The sequence below is a fragment of the Epinephelus fuscoguttatus genome, linkage group LG1 (genome assembly GCF_011397635.1).
Source record: "Epinephelus fuscoguttatus linkage group LG1, E.fuscoguttatus.final_Chr_v1".
Taxonomy (NCBI): Eukaryota; Metazoa; Chordata; class Actinopteri; order Perciformes; family Serranidae; genus Epinephelus; species Epinephelus fuscoguttatus.
The window spans coordinates 24,270,264-24,288,053 of record NC_064752.1 but is presented as its reverse complement, the minus strand read 5'-3'; the positions used below and the strand labels follow the sequence as shown (position 1 = coordinate 24,288,053).

General features: G+C 40.4%; 1 protein-coding gene across 1 annotated transcript in view; it reads right to left on the bottom strand.

The window, feature by feature from the left end:
- Positions 1-927: 927 nt before the first annotated feature.
- Positions 928-17,790, bottom strand: part of camk1a (calcium/calmodulin-dependent protein kinase Ia) — a 31,264-nt gene continuing 14,401 nt past the window's right edge. The window contains exons 3-12 of the mRNA XM_049586950.1: positions 13,842-13,973; positions 12,757-12,831; positions 8,143-8,281; positions 7,914-8,040; positions 7,530-7,605; positions 7,338-7,450; positions 7,175-7,253; positions 5,758-5,845; positions 5,434-5,605; positions 928-3,575 (exon numbers count right to left, since the gene is read on the bottom strand). Coding sequence (XP_049442907.1) covers positions 3,472-3,575; positions 5,434-5,605; positions 5,758-5,845; positions 7,175-7,253; positions 7,338-7,450; positions 7,530-7,605; positions 7,914-8,040; positions 8,143-8,281; positions 12,757-12,831; positions 13,842-13,973 — 1,105 coding nt within the window. The 3' untranslated portion in view covers positions 928-3,471. The remainder of the gene's footprint in view (positions 3,576-5,433; positions 5,606-5,757; positions 5,846-7,174; positions 7,254-7,337; positions 7,451-7,529; positions 7,606-7,913; positions 8,041-8,142; positions 8,282-12,756; positions 12,832-13,841; positions 13,974-17,790) is intronic.

Genomic DNA, 17,790 nt, shown 5'->3' with positions numbered 1-17,790 from the left:
CTTCATACTCATTTATAATGTGTTAATAGACTTTGTCTGAATAAGGTAAGATTAACTTAAATCCATCTTTTCAAACAAAAATGACCACATAAGTTTCATTTACTTAGTTTATTTACACTAAAGCAAATTATCACATTATAGCTGTGCTAATATGAGTGGTCAACATTTGCTTGGTTTGCCTCTTCTGAGGGTGCGCCACTGCTTTTGTGTCCTTTGTGTGCCATTAGCCTGATATTTATACTGAAGATAAATATCAGCTTAATTATCCTGGTATAGACGCTTTACTTTTTTGGTGATAATTATCATTTTTCAGTAGGATTTATGTGTTCTATTATTTTCAAAAAGAAGTCTTCACCTCACATCATTCATAATCAAATAAATGTTCACAAGAACCTGTTAGTTGTGACTATTTTACTTTTTTTTTCATGTTTATTTCACTGTGAAAATACACTTACTTGTAGGGTACATATTTTAACATTTCAGTTTCGAATTGTTGAATATCTTTTTTAAAATTCTTCATTGATGGCCCTGAACACAACAGTATATAATACAACTCATATAAAAGGATTATTATGGTATTTTTTGAGGCTGTAGTTTATTGAGGTGCTATTTGGTTTCCACTACTTTGTACACGTGTTCATCATTTCCATTGTAGCTTTGATCTCACTGGTTGTGCATCTTGCTCATTCGGTTTGACAACAGAAGGAAAATGTATCTTAATAAATGGAGCAGTAAAGAGGTAAATACTTATTAAATTCAGTGATCTGTAAGCATTGTATTTTGTCATTTATATTCAACGCAGTTTCAATGTTTGAATTGTTTCCACTTTTTACAAATCACAGTGTGTTACATCTAAAGCTGAATTTACTGTATGACGACAGAACACACAATGCATAGACAAGGAAGTTTTATTTCATTTCCTGCAATCATATCTCTGTGGGTACAAATCATTGTATTTTCTTACATCTTGTTCAATAACCCATGATGCATTGCATCCATACATTTGTAGCTCAAAACAGCTTTTACAAAAAAGGATATACAATATATACTTATATTTATATATATAATATACACGTGTTTCTTTATGCATTTAGATGTGTTTGTAATGGGTAAAATAAGCTTCTTAAAAAAAACACAGCCGAGTGGAAACAAATCCCAGGTAAGGTTCAATATAAGGTCGTTACCAAACAAATAATAGCCAGGTTATCAAAGTCATCAGCATTGGCTATCTTACAGTTAACATGAAGCCCTTCACACACAGTTTGCATATTTTCCACAATTACAGTCGTGTAAATCCAGAGTGATTGCCTTCTCTTATTGTACTGTGGACCTGCAAGTATCAATGACAGACTGAGGGAACTGGTTTATGTGGGCAACAAAACTTTTATGGGTTGATTTGCTATCTCTACGGCTAACTAATAATATGGCACTGTGTCGTGACATGCTTTAAATTAATAATGTGATGGCATGATTAATATCAGGATTCAAGTGTTTTCAGCCAGCAGTCGCAGGGAGAATTTTGTCTTTATTTTTTTTTCTCTACATTAAATATTGTGATGAAACATCGCCATCCTTCGTCTGAGTGGTGTATTTATAAGATGACAGCGCGTGTGAATCACTGTATGGCTTTAGTGCTGCAGTTCATCTCCTCAGCAGGACAAATGTAGAGCTTGCACACTGAAGGCTACTCCCATGGCGGACAGGTGACGCCTCCAGCACTGTTATTTTTTTATTATTTTTTTCTTGTACTGTGGCTGGCACCTGAACCTAAAACAGGATATGTTTTTTTCTGCTTGGGCCTGGGTATCAGAGAGGAATAAACAGATCTACACATCAACGGCAAGAAAACAGACTGAAAAAATAAAGTTGTAAATAAACATAGTACAGGAGAAATGTCACTCAGGTAGAGACTTGACCATCAGAGTCAATGCAAATGATAAGTCCACTGTGCTGTGTTGTACTTTGTCAACAACATTACTTCTGGTGTTACTCACTTCACATTATATAGCTCAAAATTACAGTATTACATCTTTTTTTTTTCAATACAACAGAGTAATAATAATCATGTGTGTTTATACTAATTGATCATCATTCATGTAAACATATTTAACCAGGTCATGCAAACAGTAGACCAAAACTTCTTCCACTAGAGGTGCACAGCACAGAGCAGGCGGAGCGCCCAGACTGAGATCCCTCCGACTCGGCAAAAAAGACCCATACACCGACAGCAGCTGGATATTCAGATGCTTGTCAGAAACAGAAGGGAGGATGGGCGTGATGTGATTATGATCATTTTCTTCCCACGTGCAACGGATTCTCAACATAATCACACCTTCAAGATAACTCCTCCTAACGCGATGTGAGCCCAGGGAGGAAGGTCAGGTTCCTGTGATTTACAGACTTAACGGGGATCTCAGTTTGAGCCTCTGATAACAGAACAGCCATAAAACAAAACAAAAAAGTCTCCTTTTTGATATTCATACACTTCGATGTTTTTTTCCCAAACAGAAGCATGCAGACACTCCAGGTCAGAACCGCTCTTCACAAACCCAGTCTGAGCCAGAATATAGAGTCCATAACCCCCAGAATCACCCTCCACTTTCCGAAAAAAAAAAGAAAAAAGAAAAAAGAAAAAGGCGTTTAACAGAAGTAGTAAATACTTATAAAAGGACAGAAACACTTAACAGGAGAAAGAAGACAAAGTGATTAAACAGAACAGATGGGCGGGTGGCATCGGCAGTGAAGTCATGCCTTCAGATTAACTCTATTCAACTAAACAGCTACTTGATCAGTGACTGGACCGAGTCACATTGATGGGTAAGGAGTATAAAGACATGCAGGAGTAGCTTTCAGTATTTCCCTTTAGAAAGCGTTCCCCTTTTCTTTGTGCCCTGTCTGGCCAGATTTTTGGAGAAAGCTGCCAGTAATGTAGAGAGTGTGAGCCAGATGGAAGCAGACAGACGGTAATTGTGATTAGAGGTAGATGTGACAGATAATGTGAGAACAAAAATAATGGAGAAGACTGCCTTTAGGCCAACGCCTCGTCTTTGATTAAGACTCTGGCGGCTTGAATCCTTCCTAAAGCTAACATCCAGAAACATGTCTTGTAATTTGCGCGCTTTCATATGACCCCTGTCTACTATAGCTGCACAAAGGACAACTACACATTAGGTTGCTCATCATACAGACCGGCCCTTTCTTTTAAATCACTGTCCACTCGGAGCAGCCTTACATTCTGCTCTGCTAAAAATAAAATAAAATAAAATGTGTGTGTCTTGAGTCAGGATGTGTATTTTTTTTATTTTCTGGGACAAAGACTTACAGTATGTTTCTCCACACTGTGACAGTGACCTGCTCGCTGTGGATGTACTCTGGTGGACACTGCCTGATAACTACTCTGCATTCCTGGCCAGACTGGGCGGGCGGGCTCTGGGCGCTCCAGGGATACAATGTCACCATGACAACTTGTGCTCAAACGCGACTGGCTGGCCTGCAGCAGTAGGTGCAGCTTCTCAGGCTGTCCCGATCTGTGCTGCCCTCGGTGCTTCCGCGACGGCCGTCCTCGTAGTGGGACACTGGAGGTTAGAGCAAAACAAAGAAGCATGTGAGCTTATTCTTGTAAATGTGGACATTCTGAGAATGAGTCATATACCTTTGCACTCATATGCCCTTTGTAGACATATGGGAAATTTTCCAAATAAACTCAAATTTGCATAATGAAGTTAGCAAATTTTGCTAATCCTTGGTGTTATTTTCTGTGTTTACTTTCAGTCAGGCACAAGTGTTTGGTGGTGGCAAGTGCAAGGTTAGCATGACCACGAGTTATAACTGCCACAGTTATGAGGACCAGGGTTGAAAATACCATAGTTTTCCTTTAAAGTGACAGTTTGTCCACAAATCAAAAATACATATTCTTCCTCTTACCCATGGTGCTATTTGTCAGTCTAGACTGTTTTGGTGTGAGTTGCCCAGTATTGGAGATATCAGCTGTAGAGATGTCTGCCTTCTCGTGAATACAATGGAAGTAGATGGCGCTCCGCTTGTGGTGCTCAGACCGCCACATCTCATTTTAGAAATCATGACCCAGTTACTCAAGATAAGAACTTGCTGTGAGCAGTTTCGTGTAGGAACTGTTTTCTTGATACCAATCTAAACTCATCAACTAAATCACTGTGCAGAAGGAAGTGTGCATATGTGTATGTGTGAGTGGGTGTTTTTGGTGTCATATTTGATGTCACAGGCTGGAAAACAGATAAACAGTACAGAGGAGCATGGAGGCCTATGGAAACTTTATGGTGGTTATGTCTTTTAATATCTGTCTTACTTATTCAGTTTCTCTTTTAAACTTTTAAACTAATTTGGATCAATGTTTGAGTGCTGCTTGGACGGAGACAGATGGTAATTTGTGGTGGCCCATCATTGCATCTCGCTGGTAAACAATCAGAATCAGAATGCCTTTTATTGCCATTGTATCATTAAAAAACATTACGAAATTAGTGGTGCTAAAGTTAAAAACACATCCTTCATACATTTAACCTCACACTGAAAAATAATGGACAATAAATAAGTGTAATAGGTAAGAAGAACTACATATAGTATGACTGTGAATATTGCACATATAGTGTTAAAAAAGGAGCTGCAATTAGCGCTTCCACCCAAGTGTTGTGTTCCCATCAATGCCGATCGGAGTCGATCCTAGTCAATAAATACCCGTGTCTACTGCAGAGTCATTTCATCCGGTTGTGAATGCCGATAAAAACCTTTCCCACTGCATTAAAAAGCTTTTTATTTTTATTTTTGGGGGTGAACTGTCCCTTTAAAATGGAAATAAACAACTTTTCAAGTTTTTCAAGAGCAAGGACATTCCTAAGCTAAACCTTCAATCACTTGTCAAGCCTGCTTAGAGTACACACAGGTTGACCCACCCATTTCTGTTTCTCTCAGCTTTCTCGACTTCCCTCAACTCCCCCCTCTATTTCTCCTCACACTCATTCATCCCCTCCATCCCCCCTTTCATCCTTCATCTTCCATTCAATCCCATACATACCTCTCCTATTTCCCCTTTTTCTATCTGAGGCTCAAACTTGGATGATAATGACTGAGGCAGATCCCCCTCACCGAGTCTCCTCCTTTTCTGCATTCAAGAGGTTTGTTTTAGAAAAGCCAAACCCACATCCTCCTCTTCCTAATACCGCATTTACGTCAAATGGCATAGATGTGGGGATAAGAACGATTCCCACTACTTGCTCAAGACAGTTGGATGATTGCAAAGTTGGCCACAGGAGAGTTAAAATAATCTGACTTTACAAAGTAACTGTATATCCATTAAATTCAGCTGATTAACATTACATCATTGTGGTATGATTCTTGAAACACAGTCTGAAATAGACTGAAAGCAAGTGTTTGTTCATTCACTGTGAACTGATAACTTACAGCTCTCCTCCTCCCCATTGCCCAAATCATCTTCCTCCTCCTCCTCCTCCTCCTCTGGGAGCAGATGTCCATGGCAGGGACTGGTGGGAGTAATCTGACTGGGTCCCTCGAGACTCGTGCCCAGCTGCAGCTTCCGCATGTGGCGCACCACTGCTGTGGCATTAAACGCTTGCTGCATAGGGGGGGAGAGAAGAAGGAGAAACCCATCTGTGTCTGACAGCTACTGAGGGAGAGAAAACAGCAAAGGCGTACAAAATGTGCTCTAACTCCTGCCAATCTTAATGCTGCTCTTTCAGCAGTTTACGATTCAGCCAAAGCACTGACCTTCCATTTACTTTTGGCAAAGTTCTTCTTGATTTGAGCGCTGACAGATTCATGGATATTCTTGTCCAGAGCTGTGTCTCCGCAGATCCTGCAAAGTCAACAAGAATTAGAGAGTTTACAGGCAGGTGAGGCACCTGGCTGGAGGTTATATGGTGTGTAATCGGTTGATAAGTAGATTGCCAATAAACTAACTGGCAACTATTTCTACATGATTAGTTGTCATAGCCATTGTTCAAGCAAAATGACAAACTTTAGTTTGATTTCTTAGATGTAAAGATATTCTACATTTTCTTGCCACACAAATATGATAAACTGAATATCTTTGTTGGCTGCATAAAACAAGACATTTGAACATGTCACCATTGGCTCTGTGAAATAAGAGTGCATTGGAGAGCATTTTTTACTACAACTTCCTAACATTTTATAGACAAACCGTTCTGTTACTAAGTTGTTTATTTTTTCTTTAAAATGTCAGAAAACCGTACAAAATGGCCATTCTACTGCAACTTTCAAGAGCCCACGGTGATGTCTTTAAATTGCTTGTTTTGGCTGACTGAAAGTCCAAATCCAAAAATGATCAATTAGCACAGATATACATATAAACACTGCACATCCTCACATGAAATTACAGAATGTTTGTGACTTCTGCTTGATTAATGTCTTCAAGGAATACTTAACCCCCAAAATAACCAAGAAAGCTCTTTTTATTGCTTGCCTAGTTTCAACGAAGAATCCAAAAACTCTTCTTGATGTAAAGTACACGTAAAAGGGGGCTGCATTTAACAACAGCAAAACTTTATCAAAACATCTGCTTCCAAACTCTCACACAACTCGTGCAATATAATCCAAGTCTCATTTATCCAGTCGTATGCTAAGTACTTATCACACGCAGCCCATTTCAAAGAGAAAAGAACTGAAAGTGAAATTTATCTATGCTCTCTTCAAAGCCAGACTCCATTGAAAAAAAAAAACAAACAGTAATTTTACCTTGCTGAACATGGGAGCTGCTGATCTACGCCTGGATAAATGACACTTCGATTATACTACACGAGTTGTGTGAGAGTTTGTACGTGAATATTTTGATATAGTTGAAATTTTTTTTTTGGATTCTCCATTTACCAGAGGCATGCAAGGAAAAATACAGTTTTATTCACAAATATGAATAAATATATAACTAAGGGGTGAGTAATTGATATACAAATTGTCATTTGGGGGTGAAGTATTTGTTAAGATGAATCTATTATCAAAATCAATTATTAATTTTAGTTCAACTGAAAATTTTCAGTTCCTGTAATCAAAAATTTGGTAAATTGAAAAATTCAGCACTACATGTAACCATATTGAAATATGAGTATGAATGTACTTCTTAGATCATTTGTTTTGGACATCAAGATAACTAGCATTTTGACCCTCTTACCATGGGTGCTGAAGAGCCTGCTCACATGTATATCTCTTCAAAGGGTCTTTCTCCATCAGGTGACAGATGAAGTCTTTGGCTGCAAACAGAAATCAAGCTCAAAGCTGATTCATTAGCTTTCATTGTTAAATCTGCTGTAGATATTTTTAGTAATCAGTAGTACCTGAGTCTGAGATGTCATCCCAGTATGGAGAGTCAAATTCATACTCTGCTTTCAGAATCTGCTCAAATAACTTGGCATCATTTTCATCATAAAACGGAGGATATCCACATAACCTGAGGAAGCGATATAAGAACACAGTCAGAAAACTACCACTTTACTGTACTTCTCAGTGATGAATGAGCTCAGACTTACAGAATATAAGAAATAACTCCTATGGACCAGCAGTCCACTGCTTTGCTGTACGGCTTCTGAGCGAGCACCTCCGGAGCTGTGAACACACACAGCCACACAGCAGACATTCAAACAAAGCGGAAAATATACGACACAGAGGAAGAGTGGGGCTGAATTCAAGTAATCTTGACCTTTCAGTAATACCATATGATCTGGTAAGTCACATTAAACAGGTAGAGAGCCCTTCTGAAACACTTGCAATTGACTCAGTAGTGGATGAAAGAGCCTCTCACAACGCAGTGAATAAAGAGGGGGATGTCAACTGAAACAGCAAGTGCTGAGCTCACATGAAAGAGAGGGGGGAGGTGAGGAGAGTCTGGCTGACCAGCGAAATAAATGCCTTACCCACATATCCGGGAGTACCACAGGCGGTGGACATGACACTGCCTGCTCCCTCGATCTTTGACAGCCCAAAATCGCTGATCATGATTTTGGAGTCTTCGTCCATGCTGTAATACAACAGGTTCTCCGGCTGCAAAGACAAGAGGAGCGATCAAAGAGGAGGGTTTGCCAAGCGAAAGAGTGCACAGCCAGATTGAGTTGTTACATTTCTGTCTTCCCTGAGCAGAGATACCTTCAAGTCTCTGTGGACGATCCCCATATCATGCAGATATTTGACTGCATCCAAGATCTGGTGGATGAGTTGGCTGGCGTCTCTCTCTGTGTAGAAACCTTTCTCCACAATCCTGTCAAACAGCTCACCTCCAGACACCCTGCCAGGTGGAAATCAGAGTGGTTTTAAATTAAATTTGGGCTGCATGTAGTAGCAGTATTTCAGCTGATCTAGACTTTATGATGTACGCGACATATTCATATATGTATATATATATATATGGGATGGGATGGCATGTCGCTGCAGGATGCTGTGGTAGCCATGCTGGTTCAGTGTGCCTTCAATTTTGAATAAATCCCCAACAGTGTCACCAGCAAAACACCCCCACACCATCACACCTCCTCCTCCATGCTTCACAGTGGGAACCAGGCATGTGGAATCCATCCGTTCACCTTTTCTGCGTCTCACAAAGACACGGCGGTTGGAACCAAAGATCTCAAATTTGGACTCATCAGACCAAGCACAGATTTCCACTGGTCTAATGTCCATTCCTTGTGTTTCTTGGCCCAAACAAATCTCTTCTGCTTGTTGCCTCTCCTTAGCAGTGGTTTCCTAGCAGCTATTTGACCATGAAGGCCTGATTCGCGCAGTCTCCTCTTAACAGTTGTTCTAGAGATGGGTCTGCTGCTAGAACTCTGTGTGGCATTCATCTGGTCTCTGATCTGAGCTGCTGTTAACTTGCGATTTCTGAGGCTGGTGACTCGGATGAACTTATCCTCAGAAGCAGAGGTGACTCTTGGTCTTCCTTTCCTGGGTCGGTCCTCATGTGTGCCAGTTTCGTTGTAGCGCTTGATGGTTTTTGCGACTCCACTTGGGGACACATTCAAAGTTTTTGCAGTTTTCCGGACTGACTGACCTTCATTTCTTAAAGTAATGATGGCCACTCGTTTTTCTTTAGTTAGCTGATTGGTTCTTGCCATAATATGAATTTTAACAGTTGTCCAATAGGGCTGTCGGCTGTGTATTAACCTGACTTCTGCACAACACAACTGATGGTCCCAACCCCATTGATAAAGCAAGAAATTCCACTAATTAACCCTGAAAAGGCACACCTGTGAAGTGGAAACCATTTCAGGTGACTACCTCTTGAAGCTCATGGAGAGAATGCCAAGAGTGTGCAAAGCAGTAATCAGAGCAAAGGGTGGCTATTTTGAAGAAACTAGAATATAAAACATGTTTTCAGTTATTTCACCTTTTTTGTTAAGTACATAACTCCACATGTGTTCATTCATAGTTTTGATGCCTTCAGTGAGAATCTACAATGTAAATAGTCATGAAAATAAAGAAAACGCATTGAATGAGAAGGTGTGTCCAAACTTTTGGCCTGTACTGTATATATATATGTGTGTGTGTGTGTTGATGTAATAAAATCATATAAAACAGTGAAAAACGGCCATCTCAAGATCCCTAATCAGAAGGCGACATTTCAAAAGAATACTTCTCCCCCCAAATGACCATTTACATATCAGTTACTCAACTGTGTTACATTGAATTCATGGAGAAAATTTTGTTTTTCTCGCATGTCTCCACAGTGAACGAAGAATCCAAAAACGCAGAAAATTCTTGATGAACTGAGGTCATAGGAAACCACATTTAACAACAGCAAAATTATATCAAAGCGTCTATTTGCAAACTCTTACACAGCTCATGCAGTATAATCCAAGTTTAATTTATACAGTCATATGTTCAGCACAGATGTACTAAACGGAAAGTGAAACTTATCTGTGCTCTCTTTAAAGCCAGACTCCATTCACAGAAACAGTAATTTTACCTCGCTAAACACAAGTTACTTCAATCAGTAGTTTGCTTGCGTAACTGTGTGACTTTGGTGAATCTGATCTAACCCTTTAAACACCAAAGTTACACAACAACACAAACAAACTTATTGAGGCAGCGGTAGACCAGCAGCTCCCATGTTCAGCGAGGTAAATCTATCTATGAAGGGAGCATAGATAAGTTTCAGCTGGGCTGTGTGTTTGGGAAGTACTGAGCATATGACTGGATAAATGAGACTTAAATTATACTGCACGAGTTGTGTGAGAGTTTGTAAAAAGCTTGTTTTGATATAGTTCTGCTGTTGTTAAACGCGGACCCCTATGACTTCAATTCATCAAAACAATTTTCACAAATTCAACATAAATGGGCTGAGTAATTGACACACAAATGGTCATTTGAGGTATTCCTTTAAACGTTTTATTTTGTCTGACAAACACTCCAAAACTTTAAGATATTCAGTTTACATTGATGTTTAACTGAGAAAGGGTGTAAATAGTCCAACGTGAGACGCTGAACCAGAAAGAAAATTGGCATTTTTGCTTGAAAAAATTGATGCCAATCTATTTTCAGTAAAACAACAAATTAATTAAAGTAAATGCATGCTAAATGTAGGGGCGCAGATGGGATTTTTGAACTGGGGGGGGGGGGACCAAGCTGTCAGCAAATGATTCCAACTCAATTAGTTATTTTGTGTAAATACATATATATATCTATATGTATATATATGTACATACTGAAGCTGCAATAAACATTAGAATCGTGAGTTTTCTGACTGAATGAACATTGGTAAACAAAGGCCTACCTGATCAACACTAGCCATACATGATCAAACTATTGCTGCTTACTAAAATAACATGATACATAATAATAACAACCTTAAAGGTATTTCACCTACAGCCTAGAATGCTGTTATTTTACATTTAGCCTACTTCAGGTAAGTCCAAATGCCTTCTTATTATTGTCAGACTAGCTACTCAGCATTACAAAACAAATATTTGCCACATCTGGGAAAGTCAAACAGGCATAGGATGTTTACATCTTTTGAAAACAAAAAAACTAAAAAAAACCGCTGTGATTATTTTTCTTAGCTACCAGCTCCTCTTAGGACCCCCGTGCCTTATGGTACGTTACATTTACATTGGAAGTCAGAACTTGGAGCTCCAAACAACATAACCTCCAAACTGAGCACTTCCCAGTTTAAAAACTGGGACATGGAACATGAAATTTAAAAAAAAAATGGACAGTTAATGAAATGAAACGAAAAACCCAACGTTTATGCTTGTAGATGCTAGATTTCAATGCTTTTCCGACTTCAAAACTCTGACTTACAAGTACAACTGAACGCACCATTACTCGTAGCACAAACACCAATGGATCAGCTGTGCAGTGTTATTAACCTAGAATTTAGGGCCGTAACGGTACACGTATTTGTGTCGAACCGTTCGTTACGCAACTTTTGGTTCGACATGACCCTGTACCAAATTATTGGGCGCAGGATATTATTTTATTTTATTTTATTTTAATTCCGTTTTTGCGAGCTGAACCATTTAAAATATCTAGTTCCCTGACGGACATAATTGAGTGATGGACCGAGTCCCGTAAATCTCCGCTTTCACTTTGTGCAGCGCATTCTCGCATTTTGACAACATTGCAAGTGAGCCTGACGAACCTGAAGACCCACCCGCAAACCTTAAGTCCTCCGTTTGGGAACACTTTGGTTTCAGGGTAAAATACAAAGATGGAAATAAACAAGTTGACAAGACAAAAGCAGTTTGCCGGCACTGCAGAACAGCGGTCAGGTATGTACTTGGAAACACGTCTAACATGCTAACGCATCTAAAGCGACACCACCCGAGTTTGAACGTTAACCGGCACGACTAGAAAAAGCAATCTGGTGCAAACTACGATATCGTCGTCGTTTAAAAAGAAAGAGCGTTTCCCTGACCATCGCGCTAAAGAAATAATCAACGCCATTGGAGTTGAGTAAAATTGTTTAAGCTGCACTTTAGATATAAGCATGTTTTGTTTACTGCAATTTAACAAAGTGGGAAAGCTAAGTAAGTTCCTAGTAAAACTGAATCTGAGTAGGCTTTAAAGCTGACCAGCTGTACTATACTTTTTATTTTAATTGAGTAAAATTGTTTCAGCAGAAATGTATATTTATATTTTTCATTCAAAAAATGTGTTAAAAAAACAGCACGATTTTATTTTTCACTTTTATATTTCTATTTTCATTCAAACAATGTGAAAAAGTAGGATTATACTGTATATATATTTGTTTCATTCAAAAATTGTGTAAAAAGAGTTAACTGCTGGTGGTATGTTTTAATAAGGTTACCAATAAGTAAAAGATATTTAATAGTTGTCTATTTTTTTCATTACTGTACCGAAAAAAAACGAACCGTGACTTGTGTACCGAGGTACGTACAGAACCGAGATTTTTGTGTACCATTACACCCCTACTAGAATTATGTGGAAAATTGAACACCTTGCCTTCCCAACTCAGCAAGGATCTGCTCCAGCCTTTCCCCTTCTTGAATCGGTGTAATGTGGATTGATCACTGGCAAGGCTACTGTCGATGCCATTTCAACTTTGTGCTGCAATGTAAGTTAGCCTAACTAACGGAACATTGATCCTCTTTTTTACCTATGTGTGTGGGGGGGAGTGGGGGGGATGGATCGGGGTCACTATAAATCTGGGGGGGACATGTCCCCCCTGTCCCCAGTGCCATCTGCGCGCATGGCTAAATGCACTCCCACTGTCATATAATTGTGTAAGACAGAGGAAGGAAAACTCACAGCTGCATGACGAGATATAGGTGGGATGTACTTTCAAAGATGTCCTCCAGTGTAACAATGTTGGGATGCTTGATTCTGAGGAAGATAAATGGACAGAAATCATCACATAGAATATGTTGCATTTTCAACTGAGCCAAATTCCTCTCATGCTTACTGTCATTTGGTCACCAGATGGCATTCTTGCTGCGTAATTCACATTTAGAGTGGCCTGCTCTCTCTTCAATATGGGAGGCCCTACAGTTAATTAGGATCAAACCTGCAGTGTTTGCCCTCTTCTCATTAAATACAACCTGTAAAAGCCTCTCAGATAAAACACAGAGAAGCTTCAGATTCAGTAACTACCTCTTGCTAAGAATGATAATGACCAGTGTCTGCAGCTGGAACCAGTAACAGAGAACAGCTTTGGAGATTATAGGGCTTGACAGAATAACTATAACAGATACTACATACACACACACACACACACACACACAAATAGAATTGGATGGTTTGTTATTGTGAACCAGCGAACAGGCAGTCAAGCATCTCTCTTGGCTCTCAAGTTAAGTTGAGAGCATATGAACACACACCATCGCTGAACACATCAACAGCTGAGATGTGACTTTTAGTGGAAACAGAGACTCCCTCTGTGTTTTTTTCAGATCCACTTTCTCCATGTCTCACGACTCTTTTATTTATTTAACTTTAGGTATTTAGCCAAACTGGGCTCCTCCCATTCTGCCGTATCGCTCTCCTTCTATCATACCCTACCCCCATCTCCACTTCTCCACCCTCTATGTCTCTTTCTCTTTCTTCAATACACTGCTGCGGGGAACTCCACACCATCTCCGCCTCTGTGTGCTGTTGCCCTGGCAACAGGGACACTAAAAATAGGTCTATCTTCTGTACTCCTGACATTTCCGGTGCACAATCCTACTGTTTCTACTGACACCATGCATTTAGTCACCCATTCAATTGACCCCTTGCATACATTCTGCATCTGCACATGCATTGCTGTAAGATGAGGCTGCATTGACTAATTCCCCCCGCTGGACACGCAGCAGCATCAGCTGCCGCATCGTCTCGAGGAACTTCGATGACCTCACCTGTGTAGTACTGCGATCTCATTTTCGATGTTGTTCTCTTTGCCTTCCAATGCTTTCTTGGGGATGCACTTGATGGCCACCAGCCTCTGGGTCCTTTTCTCCTCTGCTAGAACCACCTCTGAGAAAGCTCCCCTAAAACAGAAGCACACATGTAACACGTTAGAGAAAGAAAGAGAAACGTGTGGGAGGGTAGGGTGAAAGACGCTAGGTAGGATTCATTCTTCGCTGGCTACAGGCCATAATGTACTGCAAGTGTTACACAAAAGAAGGCACTAATGATGAGACAGAATATTCAAGGCTTTTCAGGCAATTTTCACTTTCTAGTTCCTGATATCTTTTCATTGCAAAGCTGTGTTCGTGGTTGGTTCCCACGCTGAATAAAGTCCAGTTAGCAGATATTTTTTGTGGCCTCTTTCAGCTCAGCACAAGCTTTTTAAAAAAGATCTCCAAATACCCTCCATCCAGCCATCTGTGTGTGTGTGTGTGTGTGTGTGTGCGTGTGTGCGTGTGTGTGCGAGTGGTGTTTAGATGAATAATTCAAAATGGTGACATTAACGAAAGTTTTGGGGGGAGGGGGCGAGGAAATGCTCAGGAGGTGAAGCAACAGTCGCACACAGACATTTATAGTCATATCACTTGATTTTTAAAAAAAGAAACTATTTTTAATCTGCTCAATAATAGATAAAGTAAATGTGGTGTGGCTGTTACCGCGGGAGACGAGACTGCATTATGGATTATGGTGATGGTGAGAGGGAGAATGGTGTGTATTTACACAGTCTCCCCTCAGAAGCATGGGCGGGAGCTCAGGAGGAGGCTTGAACGCACAAACACTGTTCTGTGCAACCACAGGGATCCTTTACATGTGTGTGAAACAGCACCGTCATGCAATACAACATGGAAGGTCAGTGTTCATGTGTGAGTAAATATTCCCTCTTCTTTTTCATCCGTCACGCTGCGGAGCACACGAGGAGATCTAATCTTAACTGCACTTAACCAACCTTAAAGGAGCAGTTCACCCCAAAATAATGATGTGTACTTCTGTTTATCAGTCTAGATTGTTTTGCCATGAGTTGCAGAGTGTTGGAGATATCGGTTGTAGACATGTCTGCCTTCTCTCATATATAATGGAACGAGAACACACTGTGCTTGTGGTGCTCAAAGTGCCCAAAAACAATTTTTTTTACAGAAAGCAGCGTGCATCTACTCATAGACGAGAGTCACATTAATGGCGTCCTCCTTGGCTGAGCTGTAACATGACAGTGATGCTTGGTGAGCTAGCGATAGATGCACGTTTCCTTCATCATCAGAACGGATTTTCAGGATGTGAAAATGCGGTGCTGTGGTCTTCCATGGCTCAGAAGGCCATAGAAAAGGTTCTTGAGCCCAGTGTGGTGGAAAAGAAGAAGGTATTGATGATGACACAGAATATTCAGGGATTTTCATGCAATGTTCACTTTTTAATTCTTGATATCTTTGTATTGCGAAGTTGTGTTCCTGGTTGGTTCCCACGCTGAATAAAGACCAGTTAGCAGATATTTTTGTGGCCTCCTAAAAACTGTCTCTCAACTAGAGCCCAGTGTGGGGGGAAAAGGACCCTCTTGTGGAAAATCAGTAGGACAGGCTCAGGCTGCTCCACCATGGAAGCAATTATGGAGGATTGTCTTAACAAGGCACCAGACCGTGATGGTGATGCAAGATGAGGACCCTCTAGATAAAGTACAGCAGCTGCAGAGGGAGAAACAGTGCAAAATATGCATGGACAGAGATATCTGTATTGTCTTTATTCCATGTGGTCATCTGGTCACTTGTATGGAGTGTTCAGAGTCGTTTATCAAGTTTCTAATCTGCTGTGGAACCATATTACAGAAGATCAAGACCTATATCGCCTGGAATCACAAGCCCCTTTTACACTGCCAGATTTTCCGCGAATGTTGGGCCCTTTTGCCGGCAAGCTGCGAGCGTTTAGACACACAGAGCCAGATTGGCGAGTTGATCCGAGGTGCCCAATTTTCCGCCTTGTAGGGTAGTCATATTGGTGGAACCCTTTTAGTTTAAAAAGACCGAGGTGGCCTTCCGCAACGGCAGGGGCTGTTGAAGACTTGTGGGAGGAGCTGTTGATGACGCCGCATGTGCGACCCACTGGCGGTGGATAAACAGGAAACAGCTGATAGCAGGAATTAGCGAGCAGCTAGTAGCAAGAGGGAAATGCAAACCTGACAGACACTGTAAAGATGAGCAACTGGGGAGACAAGGAATTGTGCGCCCTCCTGCCCTCGCAAACCATGAGGCCATTAACTGTCAGATGACGGAGACGGTGATGGACGGGCTGACTTCTGAGAGAACTGCCGAAGGACTGACCAGCCGCGGCTTCCTTCCCACATCACTGTTTATGTCATACGCTGAGCTACACGTTTTGTTACTTGTTCGCGCCCCCATTGCCCTGAAAAAGGCGCAATCTGTATAAACAAAAGTGGGTAGGCGGCATTTTGCTGCACTCCCCGATTTTGTTTTTATACTGCCAATGCTGAAAGAAGACCGATTGGGCTTTCCTGCAAATTTGCATAATTCCTGTTTAAAAAGGGCTACAGATTCTTGCCACTATCTTTATTGTGTTTTGATATCAAATGTAATTGTAATATATTTAAGGAACATGTTGTTTATGAGTATAAGAATGAAAGTGTGAGGAAACGTCCCAAGAAAACATAATTTTCACAATTACTGAGATGGTAATATTGAGATGAGACTATATTATAAATAGCTGATGTTGACATGGACATGTATTGAGTATTGAAACTTGTAAATTCACATTATTGATAATTATAATTTTGCTATACTTTTTTTTGCTAGATGTGCCTTTCTGTTCATGTACATGTCTCATTTTGTTGTGTTAATTTGGACATTTCTGTCGGCGAATTAAACTCAACATGGGATGTGAAATCAGTTGGTTTCATATACTTACATGTCCCACTCTTCTCATCTACTTTGTCTAACGTACTTTTGTCAATGTGTGGACTTAAAAAAAAAAAAAAAAGAAGCACTTTCCCTTCCATGCAGTGATATGTTAGTAGGAAAATAGTTCCTAGAGGAAAATGCTCACAACAAGGTCCGAGTGCCATTTGGTTCCATTATATGTGAGAGAAGGCAGACATCTCTATGGCTAATATCTCCAACACTCGGCAACTCACACCAAAACAATCTCGACTAATACATAGCACTCAAGCTAAGAGGAAAAATATGCAATTTTGATTTGGGGGTGAACTGTCCCTTTAAACCTTAAATAAAAGGATGCCGACATGAACACGTTACGGAGGCAAACCTATCACTCTCTGTTTACTCTGGTTTTTATAGTTATTAACATTTAATTACAGAGCAGGAGGATTTACTGTGTAGCCATGACCGTCTCTCAGTTCTCTTTTTCCCATCTTCATGTCATAATAAATGCTCAGTATAGATGTGTGGTAATCCTTTAGATGGCTCTGTACCGTGGCCATCTTGTGCTCAACGAACCAGCGCAGCAGAAACGTTTGCATAGTGAAGCTGATGCACGCGAGCAGAGATGATTCTCACACACATCTCCGGTTTCATTTTTTAAATAGTGCTTAAAATAATTCAGAGCAAAATCGCATAAAGCTCAAATTCTTATCGACCCATAAAAGCATTTTAATGCGTTTAAATCTGCAGCATGTGCAGACAGGGTTTCCTCAGAGGGTCAAGAGTGTGAAACCGCTGTAAGAATCTATTTACTCTTATTGGCTGTTTGAAATAGAAGCGTTGATGGGTCAAGAAAGGGAGACAGGTAGGGCCTGAAATATGGCGACTGACAAGAACATTCATATGTGTCTGTTTCTGGCCATAGCTGCAACTAATGATTATTTTAGGTTCCATATTATATTCAAAGCATTTAGCAACAAACCACTATTTGCTATGTAAAGATATAGTTGAGTGATGG